The sequence below is a fragment of the Arvicanthis niloticus genome, chromosome 18 (assembly GCF_011762505.2).
Source record: "Arvicanthis niloticus isolate mArvNil1 chromosome 18, mArvNil1.pat.X, whole genome shotgun sequence".
NCBI lineage: Eukaryota > Metazoa > Chordata > Mammalia > Rodentia > Muridae > Arvicanthis > Arvicanthis niloticus.
The window spans coordinates 9,676,939-9,701,542 of record NC_047675.1 but is presented as its reverse complement, the minus strand read 5'-3'; the positions used below and the strand labels follow the sequence as shown (position 1 = coordinate 9,701,542).

At 37.0% G+C, this 24,604-nt stretch overlaps 1 protein-coding gene across 8 annotated transcripts in view; it reads right to left on the bottom strand.

The window, feature by feature from the left end:
- The window catches only part of Inpp4b (inositol polyphosphate-4-phosphatase type II B), a 702,669-nt gene that overhangs the window by 109,664 nt on the left and 568,401 nt on the right, over positions 1 to 24,604 (bottom strand). For all 8 annotated transcript variants that reach the window (XM_034522353.2, XM_076915453.1, XM_076915455.1 and 5 more), the window contains 2 exons: positions 13,825 to 14,002; positions 1,614 to 1,817 (listed from right to left, as the gene is read on the bottom strand). In XM_034522353.2, the coding sequence (XP_034378244.1) occupies positions 1,614 to 1,817; positions 13,825 to 14,002 (382 nt within the window). The remainder of the gene's footprint in view (positions 1 to 1,613; positions 1,818 to 13,824; positions 14,003 to 24,604) is intronic.

Genomic DNA, 24,604 nt, shown 5'->3' with positions numbered 1-24,604 from the left:
AGCCAACACACTTCTTTTCTTAAGCACGTGGTACCAGGAAGGGATTCCAGTGTACACGAACATGTGTGTGAATATACATGTACTTCAGAGGCACGTGGGTGATGTCTGTACTAGGACTTATTAAAGCTCACTGTTCTTCCTGCCTCTCTACCCTTCCTGGTCCTCCTGTCTTATTCCTCTCTAAGTCAGTTCCTTTTACACTGATTGCTTATTCTGTTAATTTACCTTCACTAGTAATTATCCTGATACATATACAGGGCATATGATGTCAGAGCCTCTGTAAGCAATATCTATTTTAGAAACACCAGCAGGTAGTATTTAAGAATCTTTACATCCACTCTCATTTAAACATGAATATGTGCTTTAACATATGCACATATGTAAATCCCTTCCTAGCAACAATGGAAATGCTTGTATCTACTACAGCTGACAAGATGTACTGTTCACTCTCTTTTATGACTATGGTTTAAAACTTTACTTTTTTTTTTTATTAAGTTCTTATTTACTTTACATCCCAATCTCAGCTTCCCCTCCTTCCTCTGCTCCTAGTCCCTAAGTCTCACCTTGCTTTTCATCCCACCCATTCCTCCTCCCCTTATACTTAGAAAAGGGAAGCCGCCCAGGGGTAAGGACACCACACAAAAGCTACATAATCAAATAACCTGGACCCATAGGGACTCACCAAGGCTGAACTGCCAACCAAAGAGCATTGCATGGGACAGACCTAAGCCCTCTGCACACATGTAACAGTTGTATAGCTGGGGCTTCATTTGGGAATCCTAAAGCAGGGCCAGGGGCTGTCTCTGACTACATGGCCGGCCTTTGGAACTTTTCCCCTAACTGGCCTGTCTTGTGTAGCTCAATAGAAGATGGGCCTAGTCTTACAGTAATTTGACATGCCAAGGATGGTTGATACACATGACTTTTTGTCTTTGTCTGCAAATGTTTAAAAGTTTAAGACAGCTTAGAAATGAGTAAGGAGATGTATTATAGGATTTTGTAATTTTGATGGCATAATTCAATGACTTATTTATGGTTAGGCACATGATTCATTTGATAATGAATACATATCTATAACAAATAATTTTGATCAGGAATACAACTTTCAAGTTTAACTTGACCCTAAGAGAAAGCTTGTCCTATCTATCCACAATTATTCTGTGATTTCTATTAAGATCTTTCCACGATGTGAAAATATTCTGAATACATTTTATTTTTTGCAACAAAGTCTTTCATTTTTGTGTGATCTTTGCTTATGCTTTAAATATGAAGAAGACATAAGATGATCAGTTTGGGGTGTATGTATGTATGTATGTATGTATGTATATGGTTATACATATCTATGTCTATATCTATATCATCTATATCTATATCATCTATATCTATATCATCTATATCTCTATCTCTATCTCTATCTCTATCTCTATCTCTATCTCTATCTCTATCTCTATCTCTATCTCTCTATCTCTATCTCTATCTCTATCTCTATCTATATCTATATCTATATCTATATCTGTTTTCCATATATATCTTTGAGAAGTAGAGTTTTCTTATTATGTTCCCTGTATTTCTTTGCACTAAACCGTGAGAGTAAATGATGTGAGGACACTTACCCACTCTTCCTCATCATAGTCAGAATGATGTGGTATGGAGTCTTGTCTTCTAAGTTGCGGGGTATCATCCTCAGTAGTTTTCTTCTCTGTGCTGACCTTAGGAGAGGGTGACTTCTTAAGGATGCCTCCTGGCCTTGCAGTGTAGAGAGCTAAAAGAGCACTCCTGACCAGCTGATCCTTGAAGGCATGTACAAAAAGCTCAGTCTGAAAAAAAAATTGACAAGAATTAGAAACCCACTGTAGGCATCTCTGCATAGAGCTGTAAAAAGGTCAATTGCAGATTTGTTGGCACTGAAGAGGTGTGTGTGGTGGAAAAGGCCCAGGCACCAAGGAGGGGGAGTGAGTCATAACGATCAATGGGAAAGGGTTTGGCTTTGGGATGCTGCCAACGATTGGAGTCCTCCTGTTTTAAAGTAAATGCTGAGGTTTTAAATGTACTATAAACACCATCTGTCTCCCCAGTCTCCTCTCTTTGAGCTCCATGGTCTTTGCAGATAAATTTCACTGGGGATAATCATTTCAACAGCTACCTACTGTACCTCTCAAGTAATCACAAACATGCCTCAAAAGAAAACCTGATCGTGTTATAAAACAGAAGCAATGAATATAGAAAAATAATGACTTTATTACAAAAATATGTATATTCAGAATATTTTCACATCATGGAAAGATCTCAATAGAAGAGACAAAAGAGCAGTCTTTCTTATGAAAATATTTGCTTTTTATAATTTATTATTGTCCCACAAACTGTCTCCTTTACCACATTATGCCAGTAATGTGGTGTTAATGAAATTAAGGTGAAATATGCCGTGGAAGGTTTTACAAGCTAGTGGTAAATGCCCAGTAAGTGCTAGAACGTCAGCAGCCTAACACTAGAGAACTTTCCAGCTGTACTTTGTAATTTTCTGTTGAAATGTTTAATAGCTTGATGCTGTAATAGACTGAAAGATGCAGTAATTGATTTTCGTTAATATAGTAAACATAGCATGTGTGTGATCTAACACCATGTTCAAACACTACAGAGACAAGCCAGCACTGACCAGTGTGGTTCATAGCTTGTAGTCAGTTAGGAAAAGACCCTTAACCTCATTTTTTTAGGGTAATTGATATCATTCTTTAATGTAACAACTTCTGATAATGCTAACTTAATCATTGCCACATTTTAAAGTAACTGTTTCTTGGTCTACTATCAAAATCCAATCAACAGTGCCATGAGTAACTGAAAATTACTAAACTTTCTCTGTATCTTCTTGTCACCATCAGTAATTAAAGAAAATCATGCAATCCCTATGTAAACAAGTATCAGAAGTTATTTACTATACACATACTATATAAATATTATTTGTATTTATGTTTTCTTCTTTCCAATAAATTGTAGCATTCTAGAGCTGGAACAGATCTCGTGGTTGAGCATCAATTATACATAAAACTATATAAGCTGCTTTTCTCTTGCTATGGTGTGGCACCATAACCAAGGCAACATATGAAAAAAGAGAATGTACTTGGGGCTTAGCATTGCAGAAAGTGAGTCCATGGTCATCAGGGTGGAAAGCATGGCAGGGGGAGGCAGGCCTGGTGCTAGAGCAATAGCCGAGAGCTCACTTTTCAACACACAACCAAGTGGCACAAAGAAAAACTGGGAAAGACATGGGTTGTTTTAAATGTCAAAACCTCCCCCCTGTGGCACATCCTTCAACAAGGCCACAGCTCTTCTTACTACCTCCCAAACAGTTCCATACACTGAGGCCCAAGTGTCACCTGGATGAGCTTGTGTGGGAAACTCTCAATCAAACCACCATGAAAAAAAGAAAAGGAAGGAATGGAGGAAGGAAGGAGAAAGTGAGGGGGATGGGTGGAGGGAGGGACTGAGGACAGTAAGGTTATGGTCTTTGTTAACACGCTTCTCATTCTCACCCCAAATAAAGCAGGTTCTCAGTTGTCTCCCAAGCTCAGTAGTTCTTCCTCATTCCAACCCAAGCACCACTTGCAAGCAGTCTAGACGTCTGTGCCCCTTCCTTCATTCTGAGTCTCCATACATTTTGACCATGTCTCAGAACTAAATTTCCCTGCTACAAACTACCCATGGAATTATTACTGCTGCAAAAGTTTATTGACTCTTATCAACATTCAACAGATATGTCACCTTGTAAGAAAACAATAAATATGAAAAACTAGATATAAAACATTAACAACTGGAAAATACTTTAGAATAAATTATGAAAAGTCAGCTGGCTTGGAAAGGCACATGCAATAAGTGTTAGAATGGCTATGGAAGATGCATAATAAAAATAATAGAAAAATGGATACACGGATGCTCTATCTAATCAGTGCAGATAAAAGAAAATGGACAAACACACTGTTCACATCATTTCCAATAACTTGGATATACCCATCAATGCCACTTTTATTATTAAAAATGTGAATTTACTCCCATTGTGGTTAGCCAAACTTTTTACTTCTTGCTAATTACTTTCCTTTGATTCAGTGCACTCTCAGCTGGGCTTCTATGCATCCCTGCTACTACAGCTCTGATGCCTGCAACCCGTGCATGAATACTGTGTAGAGGCCTGGCTATTCATACCAACTAGAACCTTCTACAGTACTTTTGATCACTTTTTCCCAAACATGGACACATAGACTCTCTACTTACTTTTTAAAATATCACTTGGAAGCTAATACAATAGTGGCTTGAAAACAATCTTTCTACAACCAGAATTCTACAACCTGAGTCAGCTAAATACAAGGTACGAAAAATCTTTTACAGAACTCATAAGAGGTGAACCTTTACTTTCGTTGTCTGTGGAAAGACTTTTCTGGATCCTTGGAAGTTCTCTGGGCTTTTTGAAACCTACACACATGTAGTCACATTTGATTTTTTTTTAAAAATTAAATATTTCATTTGCAAGATTCATGTGACTTGGGGGAAATGTCTTAATTTTCCTGATAAGCACTCATTAAATAAGATGAGTAGAAGTTAGATCATTTATGATCAAGAGTAGTTTTAGAAAATTATTAGGTCACTTAATACAGTCAACTGGCATCCTGTTACTGTTGTAACTGGATGGTGATCGTGTAAGACTAGGGAAGTTAAATTCACGGGAAAGGTTTGATCTTGTTACTGAGTTATTAGTTTATTCTAAATGCAAAACAAACAAACAAACAAAAAACCAATAAAGCTGTCTAAATGTTGTAAAAAGAGTAGGTCAAACAATTCATTCAAAATGTTGGTTTCACAATATAGTGAACAATAAAAGAATAAACCCTGAGCCTAAGGATAATCTATTTTATATGTTTCAGAATTTTTAAAAATAAAAAGAAAGTGTGAAATATTTTACCCTTATGGCATTTTTGAAGTTCGTATTTCCATGTTACTATTCTTCAAGGCAAACATAGAATTATCTTAAAATTTAAAAGCACTAAAATTTACTTCTCTTGAGAATGCCTGAAGAAAATGTCCCAGATCTCTGAATATTAACGGCAGATGAGTGGCTAGGATCTGTTCATTTAAGACTACCCCTTTCCATTAGAGAACATAACAAATTCAGCAAAATCTATTCTTTTCAGAATTTCATTCCTATTAAAAATGAGTTCAAGGCAATGTCAACCAAATTTCATCTGTAATATACAAGTAGCTGGTGGTGTAAGCAAGTAACAGCTATTTTAATAATCATCTATACAGCAAGAAAAAAACATTATTTTTATATTTGATATGCTTTATTTCAGAGTGAAAATACTTTTATATTTCAACATTCGCACACCGATATTTTTGTCAAAATTCTTTAAGGAAAATTATATTGCGTAGCCAGGAGGTCACTGACACCCTGGACATTCTCTTCTATTTAAATTCCTCCTCTTTGATTGATTTTTTTATAATAAAATTTCCTTTTGTTCCTGACCACTTTCTGGTCATTTTGGAGAGTGAAAATCAAACCAGAAACCTTTTTTTGTTTGTTTGGGTTTTTTTGGTTTTTCGAGACAAGGTTTCTCTGTGTAGTCCTGGCTGTCCTGGAACTCACTCTGTAGATCAGGCTGGCCTTGAACTCAGAAATCTGCCTGCCTCTGCCTCCCAAGTGCTGGGATTAAAGGCATACGCCACCACCGCCCAGCTCAAACCAGAAACCTTAAATCACTTTTTCAAATGCATTCTTTTTCCTCTCATGGTGACATAACGTTCCCGCAAAGTCTCAGTTACCACCGTTCGGCCTGAGTCTCTGAGATCCATCTCCATGCACATCTGGATCATCTGGTCCTTACATTTTAAGAGCTACAATATGAACTGGAAGTAGGATTTTGCATCTGTTCTGTTTCTTGCAGTTGTGTTCTAAGATTTTCTGCCAGATGATGTCATTGCTTTTCAGCAACCCGGAATGCAAACTCCTGGAGCATTTCTCCATGACCTCTTGATGTTAGATTGCTCCTCAGTTTTTTCTACCAAAACTGTCCCAGTAATTTAAGAATCAGACCTTTCCTTTACATCCACAGTAAATCAGTGCCTTTATGGGATGATTTCCAATTTCCTTTTCAAATGCTCTCTCTCTCTCTCTCTCTCTCTCTCTCCTCTCTCTGTCTTTCTCTGAGTATGGGTGTGGGTAGGCTCAGAAGACGACCCAGGGTCTTGTTCTCTTCCACTGGGCCTTTCTTTAGCTGTTTGTACTGTGTTTACCAGATTACCTGGGCTACAAACTTCATGAGATTCTCCAGCCGCTTTCCATCTCACTGTGGGAGTGCTTGAAATACTTTCCTGTGCCTCTGTACCCTGCATTTCATGAGTTTCTGGAAATATAGACTTATGTCTTCACACTTGCTCAACCTGCCCTCTCCCTAAGGGGCCATCTCCCCAGCCGGCAGAATAAACTTTTGGGGAAAAAGCTAGGTATTAATTAGGTGACTAGGTATCAGGGCTGTATGAGGGAGAATTTTCATTTTCCATTTCTTTATTTACATATACAGTGTTTTGCAAGCTACTTCATTTAATAGGTGGCTAGTGGAATCTCATTTGCATTTTCTATTTCAATAGGTGGTTAGTGGACTCTCATTTTTATTTCTCTGCCGAAAAATGATGGTGAGAAACTTTGCATGTACTTACTTCCCACTCATATATATTTTGTGGTGGAGTGTCATTTTAATCTTTTTTTTCCTTTATTAATTGGGTTGCTTATCTTATTAAGTTGCATGAACACTTTATATATTCTGATACAGAACCATTATGAGACATATATTTTCCATATATTTTTTCAAGCTCATGACTTGCCTTTTCTGGTTTTGTTTTTAATTAAATTTTCTGGAGGTCAGAGAACAACTTGCAAGAATCATTGTTTCCCCTACTACAATGTGGGTCTTGAAACTTAAGTGTAGGATGTCAGGTGAGGCCATATGTATATATAATGTGTGTGTGTGTCTGTCTGTCTGTCTGTCTGTCTGTCTAATGTGAGTTTGTGCATGTGAGTGCAGTTTTAGATAGTCTGGATCTGGGGATTCAGAACATGATGTGTAGCCACGTGTAGGTGCTGGACACTCAGGTCCAGTCTTCTCAAAAAGAAGCAAATATTTTTAACTGCTGAGCCATCTCTCCAGCCTGCACATTTTACTTTCTGAATAATGCCTTCTTAAACAAAAAAATATATTTTGTCATTATTTTTAATTTCCCTTTTCACATATTTACAATAATATATTAAATATTAATATAATCTAATAATATATTAGATATAACATATAGTAGAGAGTATTTTCATCATTAATCTAGCCTCCAGGTTTTTTTGTTTGTTTGTTTTGGGAGACAGAATATAGTCGAGATACATTTTATAATATTAATAAAGATTATTTAGTAATAATTTAAAAATTACACTTAGAAAAATGTAATTTTAATAAAGTCTTCTATGTATCATTTATTCATGAGGCAAGAAGAGGGCATGAGATGCCCTGGAAGAAGTCACAGACAGTTGTGAGCTGCCATGAAAGTGCTGGAAATCAAACCCAGGTCCTCCTTATCAGCTGCTTAATTTTTATTGTGTTACTTTAGAGAATATTGGTTCTGATGTAAATTTAGGTTGCTTGAAATGAGACCCTCTTGAGCCTTTGTTTTAAAGCCTTGTTCATGAAGATGAACCACAACTCATAACTTAGCTTTCTTTTAGCTCCATTATCAGACCTAAGATTTTCAGAGAGAGGACTCTATTCAGAAAATACTCAATAAGTCTTTTTTTCTTTTGCTGAAATTAAAATATAATACTCATAGAATATTCCAGCACCTTGCTTGGGCAGCACAGTAGAGCTGGCCCTGGATGTTGGGGTAGTGGGTGAGCTAGGCCCAAGAGTGTGAGTGCAGGAGAGCTAATCCTGCCTCTAGTCTTCTGTGCTTGCCCTCCTCCCCTCCCTTGTCCCTTGCCACCTATGGCAGGCAGGAGAGCTGGCCCCAGGGTCATGAGAGTGGGAGAACTGGTTACATTCCACCTGGGCTGAAACACTCAGGAGAGCAGGCCCTGCATCTTGCAGCAGAGTAGACCTGGCTGTGGTTGAGGAGTTGCTGGTGTGCTAGCCTTGAGGGTATGAAAGTGGGAGGGCCAGTCTTCAGGCTGACAAGCTCAGATGCCTCTCAGGCCCAGATCCAGGGCTTTGAATTGACCCACTACTATATCTACACCATTGATGAACTACTAGAGTGCATAAAAGACCCAGTCCTACAGATCCAAAACTACAGGATCTCCATGACACAGAGCAACAACAGGAAGTGGAAGAGGAGTCTCAGTGAGGTTCCAGTACTGATGGAGTAGCAGAAGCCAGGGGCCTTGTACCAAACAAACAAGTCATTGCAATGAGCATTTGCAAGCAATGTGGTGTAGACAGAAGGGTACACTGTGTGACATGCTGTGTCCCACTACAGCATCAACATGAGATTGATAATCTCTGTTGAGGTTGGAAGATGGGGACAAGAGGAAGGGAAGATAAGTGGGATTGGGGCACATGATGGGAAAGTCACAAAAATAAATTACATATACATATACATATACATATACATATATTGAGAACAGAAATAGCAATAGCTCTGTTGGCTAATGGCTGGTGTTTGTTTTCCTGGATGTGTGTAGTTTATTCATAAATACGCATGAGCCAGTCAAGTAAAGACATAAACACACTCCTTTATAGAGGTCCACAGTTCTTTCTGTGTTAAGTCCCATCTTCCTTAAACTATACTGTGTTCTAGAAAACTCAGATTTCCCAAAATTCTGTCTTTTCTTTTAGAAATACAGTTCAAAGTTCCTCTTCTGTACTACACTCTCAAAACAGCCTTAGGCAAGTAAGCTAGGCATGAACAAAGACCTGCCTGTTCTGTACTTTTTAAAGCCTGGAGCTCATTTGTCCAGCATTTTTGTTGAGGAGACAGATGAAGAGATTGCATCACACGCAGAGCCTCCAGACACCAGGCACTTCATACACAAATCAAAAGCTTACCATCATCTTTGATGTCACTGTCTTTGTTTTTCTGTTCCCCAGTTTACCAATGAACATAATTTTCCATTGTTATTATTAATACTATATTAATACTAATTAAATACTTATAATTTGATAGGGTTTGGAAAGTAGATATATAAATTCAAATACTCAATTTTCAACTGGATTTGAGGACATAATTCTTAAGCTTCATTTCTCCCTCCATGTATACATAAGTTTAACAACCAATAGCAAACAAACCAGCCTTCTCCTTCCCACTGTCCTTTCATCTGGGCAGGAGAAAGAACTTGAGATAGTTGAAATTGACAAGCAGTGAGAAAAGACTTCTTAGTACCTAAGTGGCATTTATCCTCAGTACCACAGATCACTCTAACTTCTGAAAGACTGGCTGCTGGTGCTGGCACTATAGAATGAAATTTAAGGAAATTTTGAGTTTCAGAAAGAAAGATGTTCATTCTTCTTTGAACATGATCAGATTATAGTACTCTGTGGTTGAGGAGATGCTGGGACTACAATCTCTTCTGCACACTGTGAGCTTAGCCTCCAAGGTTTACATTTTAACTACTTAAGCATTGCAATATTGTGAAACACCCCCACTCTTTGAGAATCTGTGGTTGTAAAAGTTAACAGCCACGTCTATATAGAAATTATCTTATAGCATCAAGTACAGTACCATGCACAATTAAGTGCTCAATGGCAGTTTTTGCTGAGCTGGGCAATAATGACTTTCTATGGAATGGAGGGAAGAAGTGGACATTGAATGGCTAAAGTCACTCATATTTCTGATCTATGGGATATCTATGCACTATCTATGTTCTCCTTAGTTTTTCATTTGAATTTATTTACATTACATATTTCCTTGAATTCTCTTCATCAAAGAGATTATTTGTATTTTAAGGAAAAGAAAATTACACTTCAACTCGTTCAACTCAACTGTTGGTGTCATTTGTTAAAATTCTAACTTTTATGTAAAAATTGTGCCCTTCTGGATGGAATTATTCAGCTAAATTTAGTGTTTTCTGTATATTAAAATAGTTCGTGATTAAAGTGTGTCTTTAATATTTTTATGGACTTCTAAGTTACTACCAAGAACAACTGTCCATTAGAAGATATATTAAGACAAGGGCCACAGATCTAGCTCAGTGTATTTAACTGGCATGTGTGAAAGCCTAGATTTAATCCTTCACACCACAAAGGGATATATAAGAAATTCTAAATTATAATGTAGTCTAACTGAGTTTGTGTATTCTAGAACAAGAACACACAGCAAGTATTCGCTATGGTGATGTTCCCCCACACGCTTCCCACCACACGTGTTCCTTGGTCCACTAGATCAGGTTGATCTTCAAAAACGGTGTATGGTGGCATGCACTCAAAGAAGCCTGAGACAGGGACACATCTTGTGTGAGTGTTAACAATTGTTTAACATCTCTGTGTGCCAGTTTATAATGAGAACACTAACTACATTTGATGAGATTATCAATAGTAAATATTAGAAGTGATAATAGCTAACACATGTATTTGCTAAAACTGAGGATATCCCTGGAATGGTGCCTTTATTTGATTCTGAGGCAAATGCCACTCTTGTCTGCCATTATCATTACTAATACAACCATTACCATCAAGAGTCAGAACTCTCTTGAGGAGACCAGATCTTTTCTTATCCATATTTTACTCTGTGCCCCTGGAATCAGGAACAGGGACAAGGACACTGTATGGATTCAGTTTTTTTATACTTCATATATATATATATATACCATTTACTTGAATTTATATTTGATGTTTTCAAATATATTTGGAAATATATTTGAATTGTGTATTTGTTCTTTTGTTTAGAAGAGGAAGTAGCAGAGATGACATGAACTGCTTTGGGATCAACAAACATCAGCTCCTGTATCTCAATTCTGAATATGCCCTGCAGTTGGTTTATATTCCTTCTTCCAATACACTCCGAGGCACGGCCATTGATCTCTGGGTGCCAATCCTTACCCAAGAGCAGAACACTACCTCAGCTCTAGGTTCAAACACCTCATTTCACTTCACTCTGCACAATCCATAGCCTGCACCAGACATCCAAGCTTACAGTATTGAGCACTCCCCTACTGTGTGAAGGTACTCAGTGCTGAGCACCTGGGCAAGTATGCATGAGGACAGACAAAAGCTAATATTTCCTAACTGTTCATGTGTAGCATGAGTTTCTAGAGCAGCAACTTTAAGAATTACACCCTTAGTGCATCAGTTTAGAAACAATAAAATAGTGACATGTCAATCCGAGGTTACAGAATTGTGCACATGTAGGATGATGAGACCAAAAATACATGATGAACGTAGATAAAATTTTGCTATATTGGGATTTGTGGGAAATGGATAGATTTTAGCTGTTCTTGTCTCAAAGGCACCAAAAATAGCTATGAAGCTACTAAAATGCAATATGCTTCATCCTAATGACCTTCGAACACTACGGTTATATTTATGCCTTAAATCAACTTTATAAATTTATTATAAAAATAGATACTATCACCAAGTGTAGTGGCACATGCCTTTAATCCCAGCACTCAGGAGGCAGAAGTAGGAAGGTCTCTGAGTTCGAGGCCAGCCTGGTCTACAGAGTGAGTTCCAGGAGAGCCAGGGCCACACAGAGAAACCCTGTCAAAAATAAATGTGTATTCTATCAGTGGGGTAGCTTTTGTCCTCTTATCTAACAGAACTAAAAGAAATTCAAGAACATAAAGCAGAATATTAAATTATATTGAAATGTATGATAACCCTAAACTTTCTTCATGCTGAAATCCAGGACCAAGACTGACTCCTTCCATGCAAAATTGTTGACTTTCTTTGAAATTCCAGGCATGGATCCTTAAAAGGTTGTGTGGTTTAAAACTTAAGAAAATAAATATTAGTTTCTGGGGTTGGGAGATTTATCAGCAGACAAGCCCAGTCTACTCCACAGAAAACTTGAGAAATATGTGAAGCAATGCTGCATTAAAGGGGAAGACTGCACCCTCCTCATCCCTGCAGTGGGCTGAATTAAAGGTGAAGACTGCACCCTCCTCATCCCTGCAGTGGGCTGCATTAAAGGTGAAGTTAGTACCCTCCTCATCCCTGCAGTGGGCTGCAAATGATGCATGTAATGCAGAGCACAGGAAGAATATAAATGCCACGGTGCAGATGCGCTGTTTGCTAAGACTTTCTGCTTAGGTGAACTCAGAAAAAGCACACCTACTTCCATCACCCACTCCCAAGAGAGATGAATCAAAATGACATTACATTTTTTCACTGTACATAGATATCTTTGGGGTTTTCTGATCCACCCAGTCCTACAGGAGTTTGCCCAGTTAAAACTAATTCAAACACATTAACTAAGAAAATATGTAAAATGTTTATTTTAGATAAAGTAACCTGGTCTGGATCACTAGGTCATGTGAGCCTGGATCACTAGATCACATGGGCTTTATTGGTTTCCTAGGAATGAATGACTCAGACTTTACAATTTTGTGGCATTTTAGTTTGTCCAAATTTTAGACCTTTCCTTTGTGGAATGGAGGTAATATGTACCCAACAACTGTGAAGATTAAACCAACAAACAAAAAAAATGAGTTCTAGGGGTTGCTTCCTTGACATGAAGCAGCTACTGGTAAAATCTGGCAACCATGTTGCTTCTTTGTATGATAGACATACCTGTTTGTTGTAGCATGGAAAACCACCAGGTTTAAACCAGAAATCCTGGGATAGCATCTTTCTTTCAAATTTATTAGAAAAGTCATTTAATCCTTCTGAACAAAAATAATGACTATTTTTCAATTAATGCAGAACTTCGTTTCTCTTGTAAGAATAATAAATAGAAATGAACACTTTAAGGTAAAAAATTAAAAACAGTTTTTGTTAACAAACATACACATATATTATTATATCTGGGTTCTCCATACATTGCCTTCAGGGAGGCAAAGAATCACAGTGTAGAATTATTCTAGAATGTTTAGAAGCATTTTCTTTTGTCAGGTTCTGTACTGTGTATTTACTGAAAATGCCTCATAAGAGAGTACAAACGTGTGTACGTATACTAGGCAGGTGAGCTAAGTTTAATAAACTCTAGGATGTTTAATTTAACTATTTAAAATCTTGCTCTAATTGGTTACTTTCCACTCTGGTTCTGTTTTAGAGTAGTTCTAATTATCTACACTGTGCATATGCCTCAGGCCTAAGTATCTTTATTTACTGTGCATGTAGAGACACTTTTGGAGAAAGCAAAGCTTAAGATCTACCATGTTTTAAACAACAATTAATAAGTTTTGTAACATTGATAATCTTCTCCTGTTTGATAATGTTGTAGAAGACAAAGGAGAGATTGTCTCATGCCACTGATGGGCTCCACATCCAGGATCTTCTTCAAATCAAGTGATATCACCATTCATATGTATAGCTACATATGCATAAAAATTATGCGATTATCAGAGGAAAATGATTTTGAAATCTAATTAACTTCACTTACTCAGCCAAACCAAAAGAAGGAATAAAAATAGCATGGAAAAGAGGAACTATATTTCAGGCAATAACTTTTCATTTCCTACAATAGAAAGGAATAATGCTTACAGAACGCACAAAGAGAATGAAGCCAATTCATTTTGATCCTGTGGCGATGCTTTGAAGTTTACTTTTAACCTAGTCTCTTTTACATTTCCAGATGCCATGAAAGGTGATGCCGTCAGAAGGCAACCCGATGGGGATTTTGCTTTCCCCATCGGAGTCAAGATTTGGATCTTACTTTTTCTGAAAGCAGCTTTAAAGAACTCTTCAGGCTGTCTGGAGAGCGCTGGCTGGCGGAGGTCAGCAGCAGGTCTGCATGAGTTGCTATGAGAGGCTGCAGCTGATTGATGCTGCTGAGAACTTCCTTCGCCTTTGTTGTGTTCTCAGGTGAATAGTAAATAAACTGGTAGCCAGTGCTGCAAAGACAAGGACAGCAGCCAGTTATGCCAAGCATCAAAGCATCGACAGCATCTGCAACTGAACACCTGATGATCAGAGGCAAAACAAACTCACATTTCATTATTCTTACTTACCAAATCAGAACAGAGGTAAGATTTACAGACTTAAGGCTAGTTGATGTAAATCCAGCCTTTGATCAACCAAAAGAAAGATTGCTTATGATTACATATGTTAAGAATTACTCTAAAAATGACTGATAACAATAATCACTGAAGAACACCAGGCCCAATAGTTGAACATAGGGCCTCAATCCCCACAGTCAACTCAGTTACAGCATAAACCCTGGCTTGAAGCTCAGTAGGCAGTGAAATCATTCAGCAGCTTTATCATCCCCAGTAGGAATAGAGAATTAATTATGTAAGCAAATCTATGAAATGGTTAAATTCAGAGGCACTCACATGCAGAGACTGAAACAATGCTTTATAGGAAACAAGCATTCCACCCAGTACCTGTATTTTTCTCTATGACAGTGACAAGCACAAGAGAGTAGCAAACACTATAAACTCAAAAATAAAGAGAAAATGAATTAACTCCAAGTGGCCAAATAGACCATTCTACTTTAAAGGGAAAAGATTGAATCTAAAGCTTTATTATACTATTTTTTATCTCCACACTTGTTCTTAAATTTAGCTTAATAACCTGAAAACTGGTTGTTAATTAGGAATCAGTGATTTTCATAATCAGCATGCAAGAACTGACAGGGAATCTGGTGAGAGGAGGGATGATGTGGTGCAAAGGAATCAGGAACACAAAACAGGCTTTGCTTGCCAGGATATGAAGGAATGGAAGGCAACCTAGAGGCAGAGGAGAGGGAAAGGGAGAAGGAGGGATGTTCACTGTACTCACAGGCTTGGTACAAACATCTCTATACCCTTTTATAGCCAATAGTCAACAACTTGTTTCTAAAACGCATCGAAGTCTGTTTGGAGTATTTGTAAAACATTTCCCTTACAGTTACTAGCTAAAATATCCCCATCATACCATTTTCATTTTTGAAAACTTAAGCTGTCACTGATAAAATTACTATCTAGAAAGCAGTTTTTTCTCTCTCTTTTTCTTGGTTCCTCAGTGAAAACTGTTTAAATCTTTTTAAAAGATGATAATATTTTACAAATATACTCCTCACAATGTATGTACCATTTTGCAAAGTAATTATAATTAATGTCCTTGAATGTTTGAACTAATGACATGAGAGAGCAAAAGAGCAATGATAGTCACAGCCTTGGAGAACTGAGATCTACACTGTAGTCTGGGTAGTCTATGGTCCATTCATTCTCTTGTTTTGAGCTGCCCTTCTGAGTAGAAATGCTATACAATTCAACTCTCCAGTCTTCTAGAAAGAAAACAATTCCACATGGCTTTTTCAAAGCAAAGAGTTGACTAACGGTATTGATATGGCACCAAAATCGGGTGTAGTTCTGAATATCCCACATCTGTGGTTAGAGAGGTAAGGACTACACCACATACAGAAAACATGATGTCCTATGTTCACTGTGGCCTGCTTCACTGGCTTCACTTCCAGGTACCACCATCTGCTCCCCTGTGGCTCCCCAATGGCTTTGTCCTAAGAAGGCTAAAATGCCCAAGGCCGGGTGTTCTTCCATCTCTCTGCTCACATGATTTCTTTCTCAGTATTCTATTTCTGATGCATCTTAACTCTTTCTCCTGTCCCATCTTTGTGATGACCGCCTCTGCTCCTTCTTGACTTTTCTGACAGTTCACGCTGATGTTCTTTGTAGATATTGTCCACTTTCTCTTTATCTTTTTCTCATTATGTGCCCTGAAAATTCTTTTAGAATTCTCCACATGATGTCTGGCATATATGTTTCCAAGAAAGCTTTCTATATGATTTTTTTTTTCCTTTTGCCTTAGATGAGCATTTGAAGGCATAAAGTGGGATCTGCACTAGTAACGAATTCTGGGAAGTGTTGATAGAAATGTGCAACTGCATCATTGTAGTAGAGACACCTGCTCTTCTTGATTTAACTTTGAGGTTCTCCTATAACTGCTAGATCATATTTAATAATGAGTCTGGTTTAAAAACACTTGTTGCTGTGCATTTCTTAGCATTTTTATCAGGCTACATGTACAGATGATCTTTACAGTCTACCTACATTCCCTTCACATCGTTACATTACTTCCAACATTTCCTATTATCCTTTATCTTTTCTCTCTTGATTATATCATCCTCTCACCTGCTCAATCACAGCCTTGGACATAACCCAAAATCCTGCCTCTTGTGGCGGCTCAGTCAGGTCTTCTGTGAAGCTGTTGTGGAGTATCCATTGGTCCCTATTATGTTCTCTTTTAATGATAGGCATTTTAGTGAGGTTGAAAGGTTCATTTTTCCACAGGGAAGGTCAATGTTTCTGTCCAAGATGACATGGTATTGCATGTGTCTGTTGAATGCCTTACTCTTTAAACATGTCGTATATTTTAACAGTTAACCTTCTTAAATAGAAAACTGTGAATATAGTTAAATTATGTAGAAAAAATAACTATTTTATATGCATCTGAGATTTAGGCTGAATCCAAATATTTGAGTTAATAAGCTAAATCAAGAAGACAATAAGATAAAAATATTTCTTGGAAAAGGTTAAGACAATATAAAAACAAATTATAAACGATAGAAATTGAAATTGGTTTCACATTATATTTATATTAAGTAAAAAGTGATTCAAGGTATATACATAGACTTTACATCTAGCTAAATGCAATGAGAGCATGGATAGATACCCTCTTACATATTTCATGTTTCTTAGTCTATTATTGCTGGTCTGTCTTGCCTCTTCTAGTTCCAGCAAGTCTCAGTCCTGGGAACGTTGGCTTGTCAGATCCATTTGACATCCCTAACAACTTAATCTTGTGGTTTAAATGTGTGACCTATGTGCAGAGTTCCTCAGTGCACATCTCTAACCCTAACTCCAGCTGAAACAAAACTTCTCCAAGCAGAACCAACTCAATATGTCAAAAGGAATCCCTAGGTTGCTCCCCATTCTCAAACAACCAGCTCAGCTTCACCTTTCTGCATTTTACATAATGGCATGGCTACTTAATTCTCTTCTTCCCTTGCCTTTAACAGAAAAGCTGTTTCCTGTTAAATAAAGCCAGAATCTAACCATTTGTTCCCATACTCACTACAAATATCCTGTTTCTGTTCTTCTTCTGTCCTCTCCAACAATAGTGTGACCCACCACTCATTCACACCAATATTGTAGCCAGTGGAAGTATAGAAGAATGTGTATCTTAGAAGAAGGGCACACAAGAGAGGAAAAGAGAAAAACACAGGGTGAATGGCCCAAAAACATGAGTCGATGAATTTGAGGAAAAGTGTTTTAAGTAGGAAGTCTCTTTGTGTTAGAGTTAAATCTACAAAGGAAATCTCAGGGTGTTTTTTTTTTTTTTTTCTTACATTTTCTAAGTTCACAGAAGTGTGTGTGTGTGTGTGTCCTGAGTAGATGGAGAGGCATAGATATGCTCTTAGTTCTAAGTAAGAAGAAAGCATGTGAATAATACATAAATCTTCACACTTCAATGCACTTGAACATACCCTTCTGGCTTCACAGGGCTTAACAACATGCTTCCTGAAATTGCTGAAGGTGCAATCATACATCTCTGCTTCCCCCTCACCTGCTTCTTATTTCCTGCTGGATGTGGGGCTTAGAGAAAAGAGCTAGAAAAAACAAAACTCTCTTCCTTTGCCTCCTGTGAGGGTTCACTTATGTGATTAAATGACTTACAAGATCTATGCTTAAATTGGTGTTTGTTTTTCAAACTAGTCTTCTTGGTAAAAAGAGAGAAAGAAAATTTCTCCTTAGACTCATGGAAAATTTAGGTTCCATGTGCGTTTTGATCAGTTTGATTCTACTACTTATTAGCTCTCTGACAAGTAGCACCAATGAAGGAGACAAAGCTGTGTTAGCTACTCCACTCGTCTCCCTAAGAATATTGCTTAGTCTATTCTGATCAGTGTCTCTTACTATCTGTCTTAATGTGTATGCTCTTGATTGTGATTTTTTAACCACAATGGCCTCTCTTATGTGTAAATAGATGTAATTTCTTTACCCTCTGCAGACCACATAGAAATGTTCTAGGTATAATTATATAACATTTCTTTGAAATGAACAACCTCACATTGTAGTATCTTCCATGCTCTGTCTGTACTTCTCTCTGTGTGTCCTTGCTTTGACTTCCTTGGGCATCTAAGGGTCTGTTCACTTCTACATTGATGATGTTTGGCTTCTGATATTTTCATACTTAACACTTCTTCCCAGATGAGATGGACTAATACCCAAACAAAAACTACTGACTCTCTTCAAAATAAATTATCTCCCCTCTATTCTGGAAATGATCTTTACTAATCAAGGAATGGAGTGAGGTGCAAAATTAAAATCCATTCCAAAGTATTCTGCATATATTCCTATGACCACAAACAGGTCTGAGACAGCTTAGGTGGGTAATGGAAATGTCCCTAGATAGGGCTGGAATTTAGTCAACATTTTGTTGACAAAATTCAATGGATTGTACATTTATAATGGACCATATTCATGCTATGAAAATTATATTTTGATAAATCTTTTTAAAAACAACAAATATCCTTGGTATATATTATAAGACTGGTAATTATTATCCAGGGATAAGAGTACAGGAAAATAAAAGGTATATGAACCATTTTATTTTTCCATGTTATCTAATGTAAAGAGAAAGTCCAATAAAACAAATAATTTATACTGTAAATTTAACTAAAATCCAAATGTTTCTCTATCACTATAATAAATAATTATTGAGCCTATACTTTATGGGTCTCATATGACACTAATGCTTTCATGGGTTATATTGCTTTATTTCCATAACTCTATTGAAGACAAACTATTAGAACAATTTTTCTATAGAAGAAATACTATTATATTATCTAGACATAAAAGATGAAGGATAGGTGGGGCTTTGCCTGGGTCACACAGCTAGCATAAGTGGTATAACATGGGTTCTAGATTTCTTCTCTATAATCACACAACTTGAACTTCTAACTACGTTCCCTATCTCTTGAGCATTTCATGATTTTGTTGAGTTACTTGAGATTATTTTTTAAAAAAATCATAAAGCTACATGTAATATGAAAATAATCTACAATTCAATAATATCATGGCAGTTACAGACTATAAGATTAAAATTAAATCTCTTATTTTCTAATTACAACTATTCATTAGTGAAGATTAAGATTCTAATTTATAATACAGATTAGTCTAAAATAGAATTTTGGAATCATATGGTGCTAAATTAAATCAACAAATATTTAATGACTGCTTCTTGGCCAAGGAATTGAGAAAAGCAACTGGTCATATCTATTAGCGATGTGGTGAGAGGATACATATGATTCCTGTTCACTAAATGCTATACAAGGACTGGCCACAATGGATTTTTTTTTTTTTAAAGGATTCTTGCTTTTGAATGGAGAGGGGGTGTCATTTTTCTAGAAAAATTTGCAATGGTGAACTTTCAGTTCCAAGTGTTCTCTAACACCCTGAGTGTCTAAGTTCAGTTCCAAGTGTTCTCTAACACCCTGAGTGTCTAAGTTCAGTTCCAAGTGTTCTCTAACACCCACAGTGTCAGAACTTTCTCATTAAACACTCGACTTCAGCTCCTATTGTTCACCTCATACTGCATAATGTCATTTCCTTAGGAAGACCACAGTCAGTAATATTTCCATTCTTCAAGGTTTTATGCTTGTTAGAAATAGAGCTTTCAAAAGGTTTTCATAACACAAGCACACACACACACACACAATCAATCAATCAATCTACAACCAATAAAGAAATAAAGACCAAACTATTTCAAAAGAAAACAAAGGGCTCCATTCCACACAGCAAACTTACAAACTTTTCCAATATATTCACCAACATTTTCTTCCCTTTGGATCAGGCTTCTTACCTCCCAAGTTAACAGGCCCCTAACCCAGACAATTCCCAAACCCTTTGAGGCACCATTATAATGCGTAGGAGGCATTTTACCTGTGCTGAAACCCAAATTGAAGCCAACTTTATCTCCTGTAAGTACATGATTAAAAAAAAAAAGATACTGGAATTTTTCAGGAAAAGTTACATTTAATAGAATTTTGCAGTAATGAGTGAGTTATCTTACTTTGAGTAAGTCTAATTTTCCTCATGATATAACTCTTACGTGTATATTTCATTACAATCTTATAAAAATGAGATTCTTCCTAGATTATTAAATACTCTGTGTATATGTGTGTGTTTGTGTGTGTGTGTGTGTGAAACCCTGCTTATCATATGTGCATCAGGCATGCACATAGAAGCCAGAAAAGGCCTTTAGATCACTTTGTACTGGACTTTACATGTGGCACTCTATGTGGTGCTTAGAACCAAGTATGTCTCCTCTGTAGGAGTATCAGGTGTTGAGCTACAATCCTCTTCCCAGATAATTTTTTTAATTTGAAATACAGTGTTTTGAGATATAGTAAATGATTTTCTTTCTCTGTCATCTGATAATGGCTAAGTATATAGGTTAGTGAAGAATTGCTAAAAATATTCTGGAAATTTTTGTGCTTAACCTGAGCACAGAAGTTCCTTACAGGATTCATTTGCTTCATACATGTTGACATGACACAATGTGTCATGGATTCAAGTATTGTTTTACTTTATGAAAAAAAGTCTGCTATCGACTCTTCTTACAGCACTTCAAAATGAGTAAAGCAAATATTTTCTGATAATGTGTTTATTGATAAAATATTCTGACTTAAAATCCTATCTTTTGGTAGATTGACTTTTTTCCCTTAGATCTCTCCTTCTATATTTCCAAATTCTCTTTCTTCTTTGGGTATTGTTATATATATATATATATATATATATATATATATATATATATATATAACAATATATATATATATATAACAATATATATATATATATATATGATACATTAAAATCTAAAATTTTCATGTTTTAACATTTAACATTAAATTAAGACACTAAATTGTAAAATAATACCATCAAACTTATCTTTTTTAATAAACTGTGACTCATTTACTTAACATGTCACTTCTCAAAAATATAAGTTTTTTTATTTATGATTTCCAGCAATTCAACTACAGCAGCAACATGGTAAATCGAGAGGCATCAGCAATATATCTACATTGCAAATGAAGAAACCCAAGGATGAATGGCTTTCTGAAATCACACAATTCAAACTCTTCATGGTTTGTTATTTTCACACACTGTTGCTTTGACAAATTTAGTATCAAATCTTCTAGAGTTGTTTACATATTATCATTTATGAATGTATAAGCCTTTAACAATTTCACTTCTCAAAACTTTGAACTGTCATGCACTGCTTTTTACCCAAACAACAGAATGCAGTTTGTCTCCCAAGCTACTGGGATATATTGGAGCATGTCTCCAACTTGCAAGCGTTAAATATAAAAGTGGGCAGGGGAATTATTAATTGTCAGTAATTGTCATCTTTCTTCTTTCAGGATGCATAAATGCCTATTCCCCTTCTTAGCGATCTGGAAGTAAAACCCCCACTCTAAGACACGCATGCGGCTGCTCTTAGGCCTAGACCTTGTCTGCAAGTGTCTATAAGGTATTTTCTACAAGTATGTCTTTTTGATTCTGATTCCTATTTCCACCAAATGTCCTCATCTTTGTCACTTCATTAAGTCACATCAGTCACTGCAGGAAGAATGACTTGCTTTGTAGGAAATCCTTTTACTTCATGTAAATATTCCTTCATTATCTTTGTTAGCGCAACAAACCCCTGCCAAGCTAGTTCCTGGGGATTTAGAATATGCCAGATGACATGGTCCATGCCTTCAGATCATGCTCTGTCTATAAGGCTGTTTACATTGCAGCCAGAAAGCAGATATCTTGATTACAGAATCACATCTTTGTTTGGCTTTTACAGGCTTCTAAACAGTGCCCAGTCTAAAACTGTAGCAGTAAATAGTTTAGCTCTATGCTCCCAGAAGATCCTGGGCCTTCTCTGCAGCTCAATGGTTGGGCATTTCCAAACCTCCCTGTGGCTAGGATTCACTCCTCTCTGATATTCCTGGCTTAACACTTTCTAAATCTACATTTTATCTTTGAGGCCCTGTTTCCTTCCGGGCTCTACCCCCTACCCCCATAGGGCTGCTTTCCCTTTATACCTACATTGCTGGATGATTTCTCTCCTGCAGTTCTGATCTGATCTCTTTGCCTCTGAGTCATGGTAAGGTTCCTCTTTCTCTTCTCCTCGGGTCGTTGCCAGGGCAATCCGAAAGTCCTACCTAAGTCTCCCTGCCCAGCCATTGGCTGTATGACAATTCTTTATTACCAATCAAAGCCAGCTGGGTGCAGGGACCCTCAGCATCTGGAAGTGGATTTGGGGAGCTAAATTAAGACCATTAGAACCATTTCCCAATACAGATCTGTGGCAGCAAGTGAAGATGCTCACTCTGGTTCACTATGGAGGGATGTGTGAGAAAGGGCTAGAAGGGTAAGATGAGAGAGATGAAGCTGAAAGGCAAACAGTAACATTACATTTGAAAAAGATTCCCTGTGTTATGATTCCAATGTCAAATGTACTCCAGCATGCTTGTAGGTGTTGACTGCTGGGTCCCAGCTTGTAGTCCTATTATGGAATCTTCTAAAAATTGTGGAAAAAGAAAGTATGTCTAGGGATAGACACATGCCTTTGGAGTCCCCACAACCTTCCTTTCAATCTGCTCCCTGTCCATCTTAAGATGAATAACTTTCTCCTTACCTCAGGCTCTAAAGCAAGGGAGCTAAATAACATGGATTGAAGTCTGTGAAATCATGAGCTACAATAAATCTCATCTCCTTTTAAGTTGTTTATATCAGGACTTCTAACTAAGACATCAGACAACTTCATAACATACGTCTCTGAAATTTTGCTTTCCATGGTTTCAACTATCTATGGTCTACCATAGTCTAAATGGAGAATTACAAAAATAAACAGTGTGTATGATTTTAAAGTTACACGACCTTCTTAATAGTAGGATGAAATCTTGGACCACCTTGTTCTGCTTCCGAAGGCCTGTTCCATCCCTCTGTGCAGAGTATTACTGCTGAATTTGTTACTTGATTATGGACCCTTAGTAGCTATCCTGCTTATCAGCTCAGCTATCAGGATTATCTTTGAGCTTGTGATCAAGGAAACTTTATTTTGCTGAATAATAATCACAGTGATCAGGAATGGCTGCTACTGGATATCTTATTGCTATATTGTTAGGTTTCTAGTTCATTAGTAGTTATTATTAATCTCCTGTTCTCTGTTTACATGCTCAACTTTATCACAGGTGTATGTATATATATGGAGAAGCAGAATTAAATGGCCTGGTGGATGTAGCTATTCCTGTTGGATTTAGGAATGAAGCCCTTAAGGACAAGGTAACACTAATGCATAATACAGACCTCAATCCTGACCTCCATGTAAAAAGTAGCAGAACTGTTGAAAATTATTAAATATTTGCCTTTTAGAAGAAATGTTATTACAGACAAAATGAACCAAATGTTAGACTCAGTGCCAGCCAAGAAGGAAGTAAACTGATTAAGCTTCTTGGCAGAGGAACACCTAGAAGATGGTGCCCTGTGGGTCAGAATTATTGTAACCCACAATTCATTACTGAAATGAAAGACCTCCAAAGAAGTTAAGAAGCATAACCGATACTCAATCATTTAAGATGCAGCCATGGGGTTAAGGGTGCCAAGGATTTGCTGACTTCTAAGTGGAAAATCTGAGTGGATGATGATGAAGTTTGGGGATTTTGTTCATTTCTTTGCTTACATTAGGACAAAGAATATTCAGGAGAAGGAAGACAAGAGTCAACGGAGGGGGTTGTGACTTGATATGGCCACCTTGAGGCTATGAGTGAAGCGGGGCTACCTATGAGTATTTACACAGGCACACACGCACACATGCACACATGCACACACACATGCAGACACCCACATGTACACACCCACACATGTACACACACACACATACACACAAACACACACACACACACACACACACACACACATTTAGAATTTACCAGTCAGTCCTTCTTTCCCAATCTAAACTCAACATGAGGACAGTGTCTAAACCCCAGCACTTGAGATTTAGTAGTAAACTGAGGATTTATGCAAATCAATGCTTTCTCAAAAGTCAATATAATGGCATCTCTGACATGAATGCATCTGTTATAAAAAATTGTAACTAAAAATATAAATTTCTAGAGTTTTCTGAATAAAATATATTTTAAGAGTACAAGTGATTATAAAAATGATTAGATATAATTCAAACCTGTGGTGTATTTATTAATCTTGCTATGTCCAACCAATAAAATACAAATTATATTTTCAAGATTATAGAATTTGGACCTGGAGAGAAGGCTCAGTTGTTGAAGTACCTTCTGTATATTCATGAAGACTTGAATTCAAATCTAAAATGCTCTCTCTCTCTCTCTCTTTCTCTTTCTGTCTCTCTCTCCCCCCCTCTTTCTCTCTTTTTTTGTGTGTATGTATGTGTGTACACATGAGTGAATGTGTGCATACATGTAT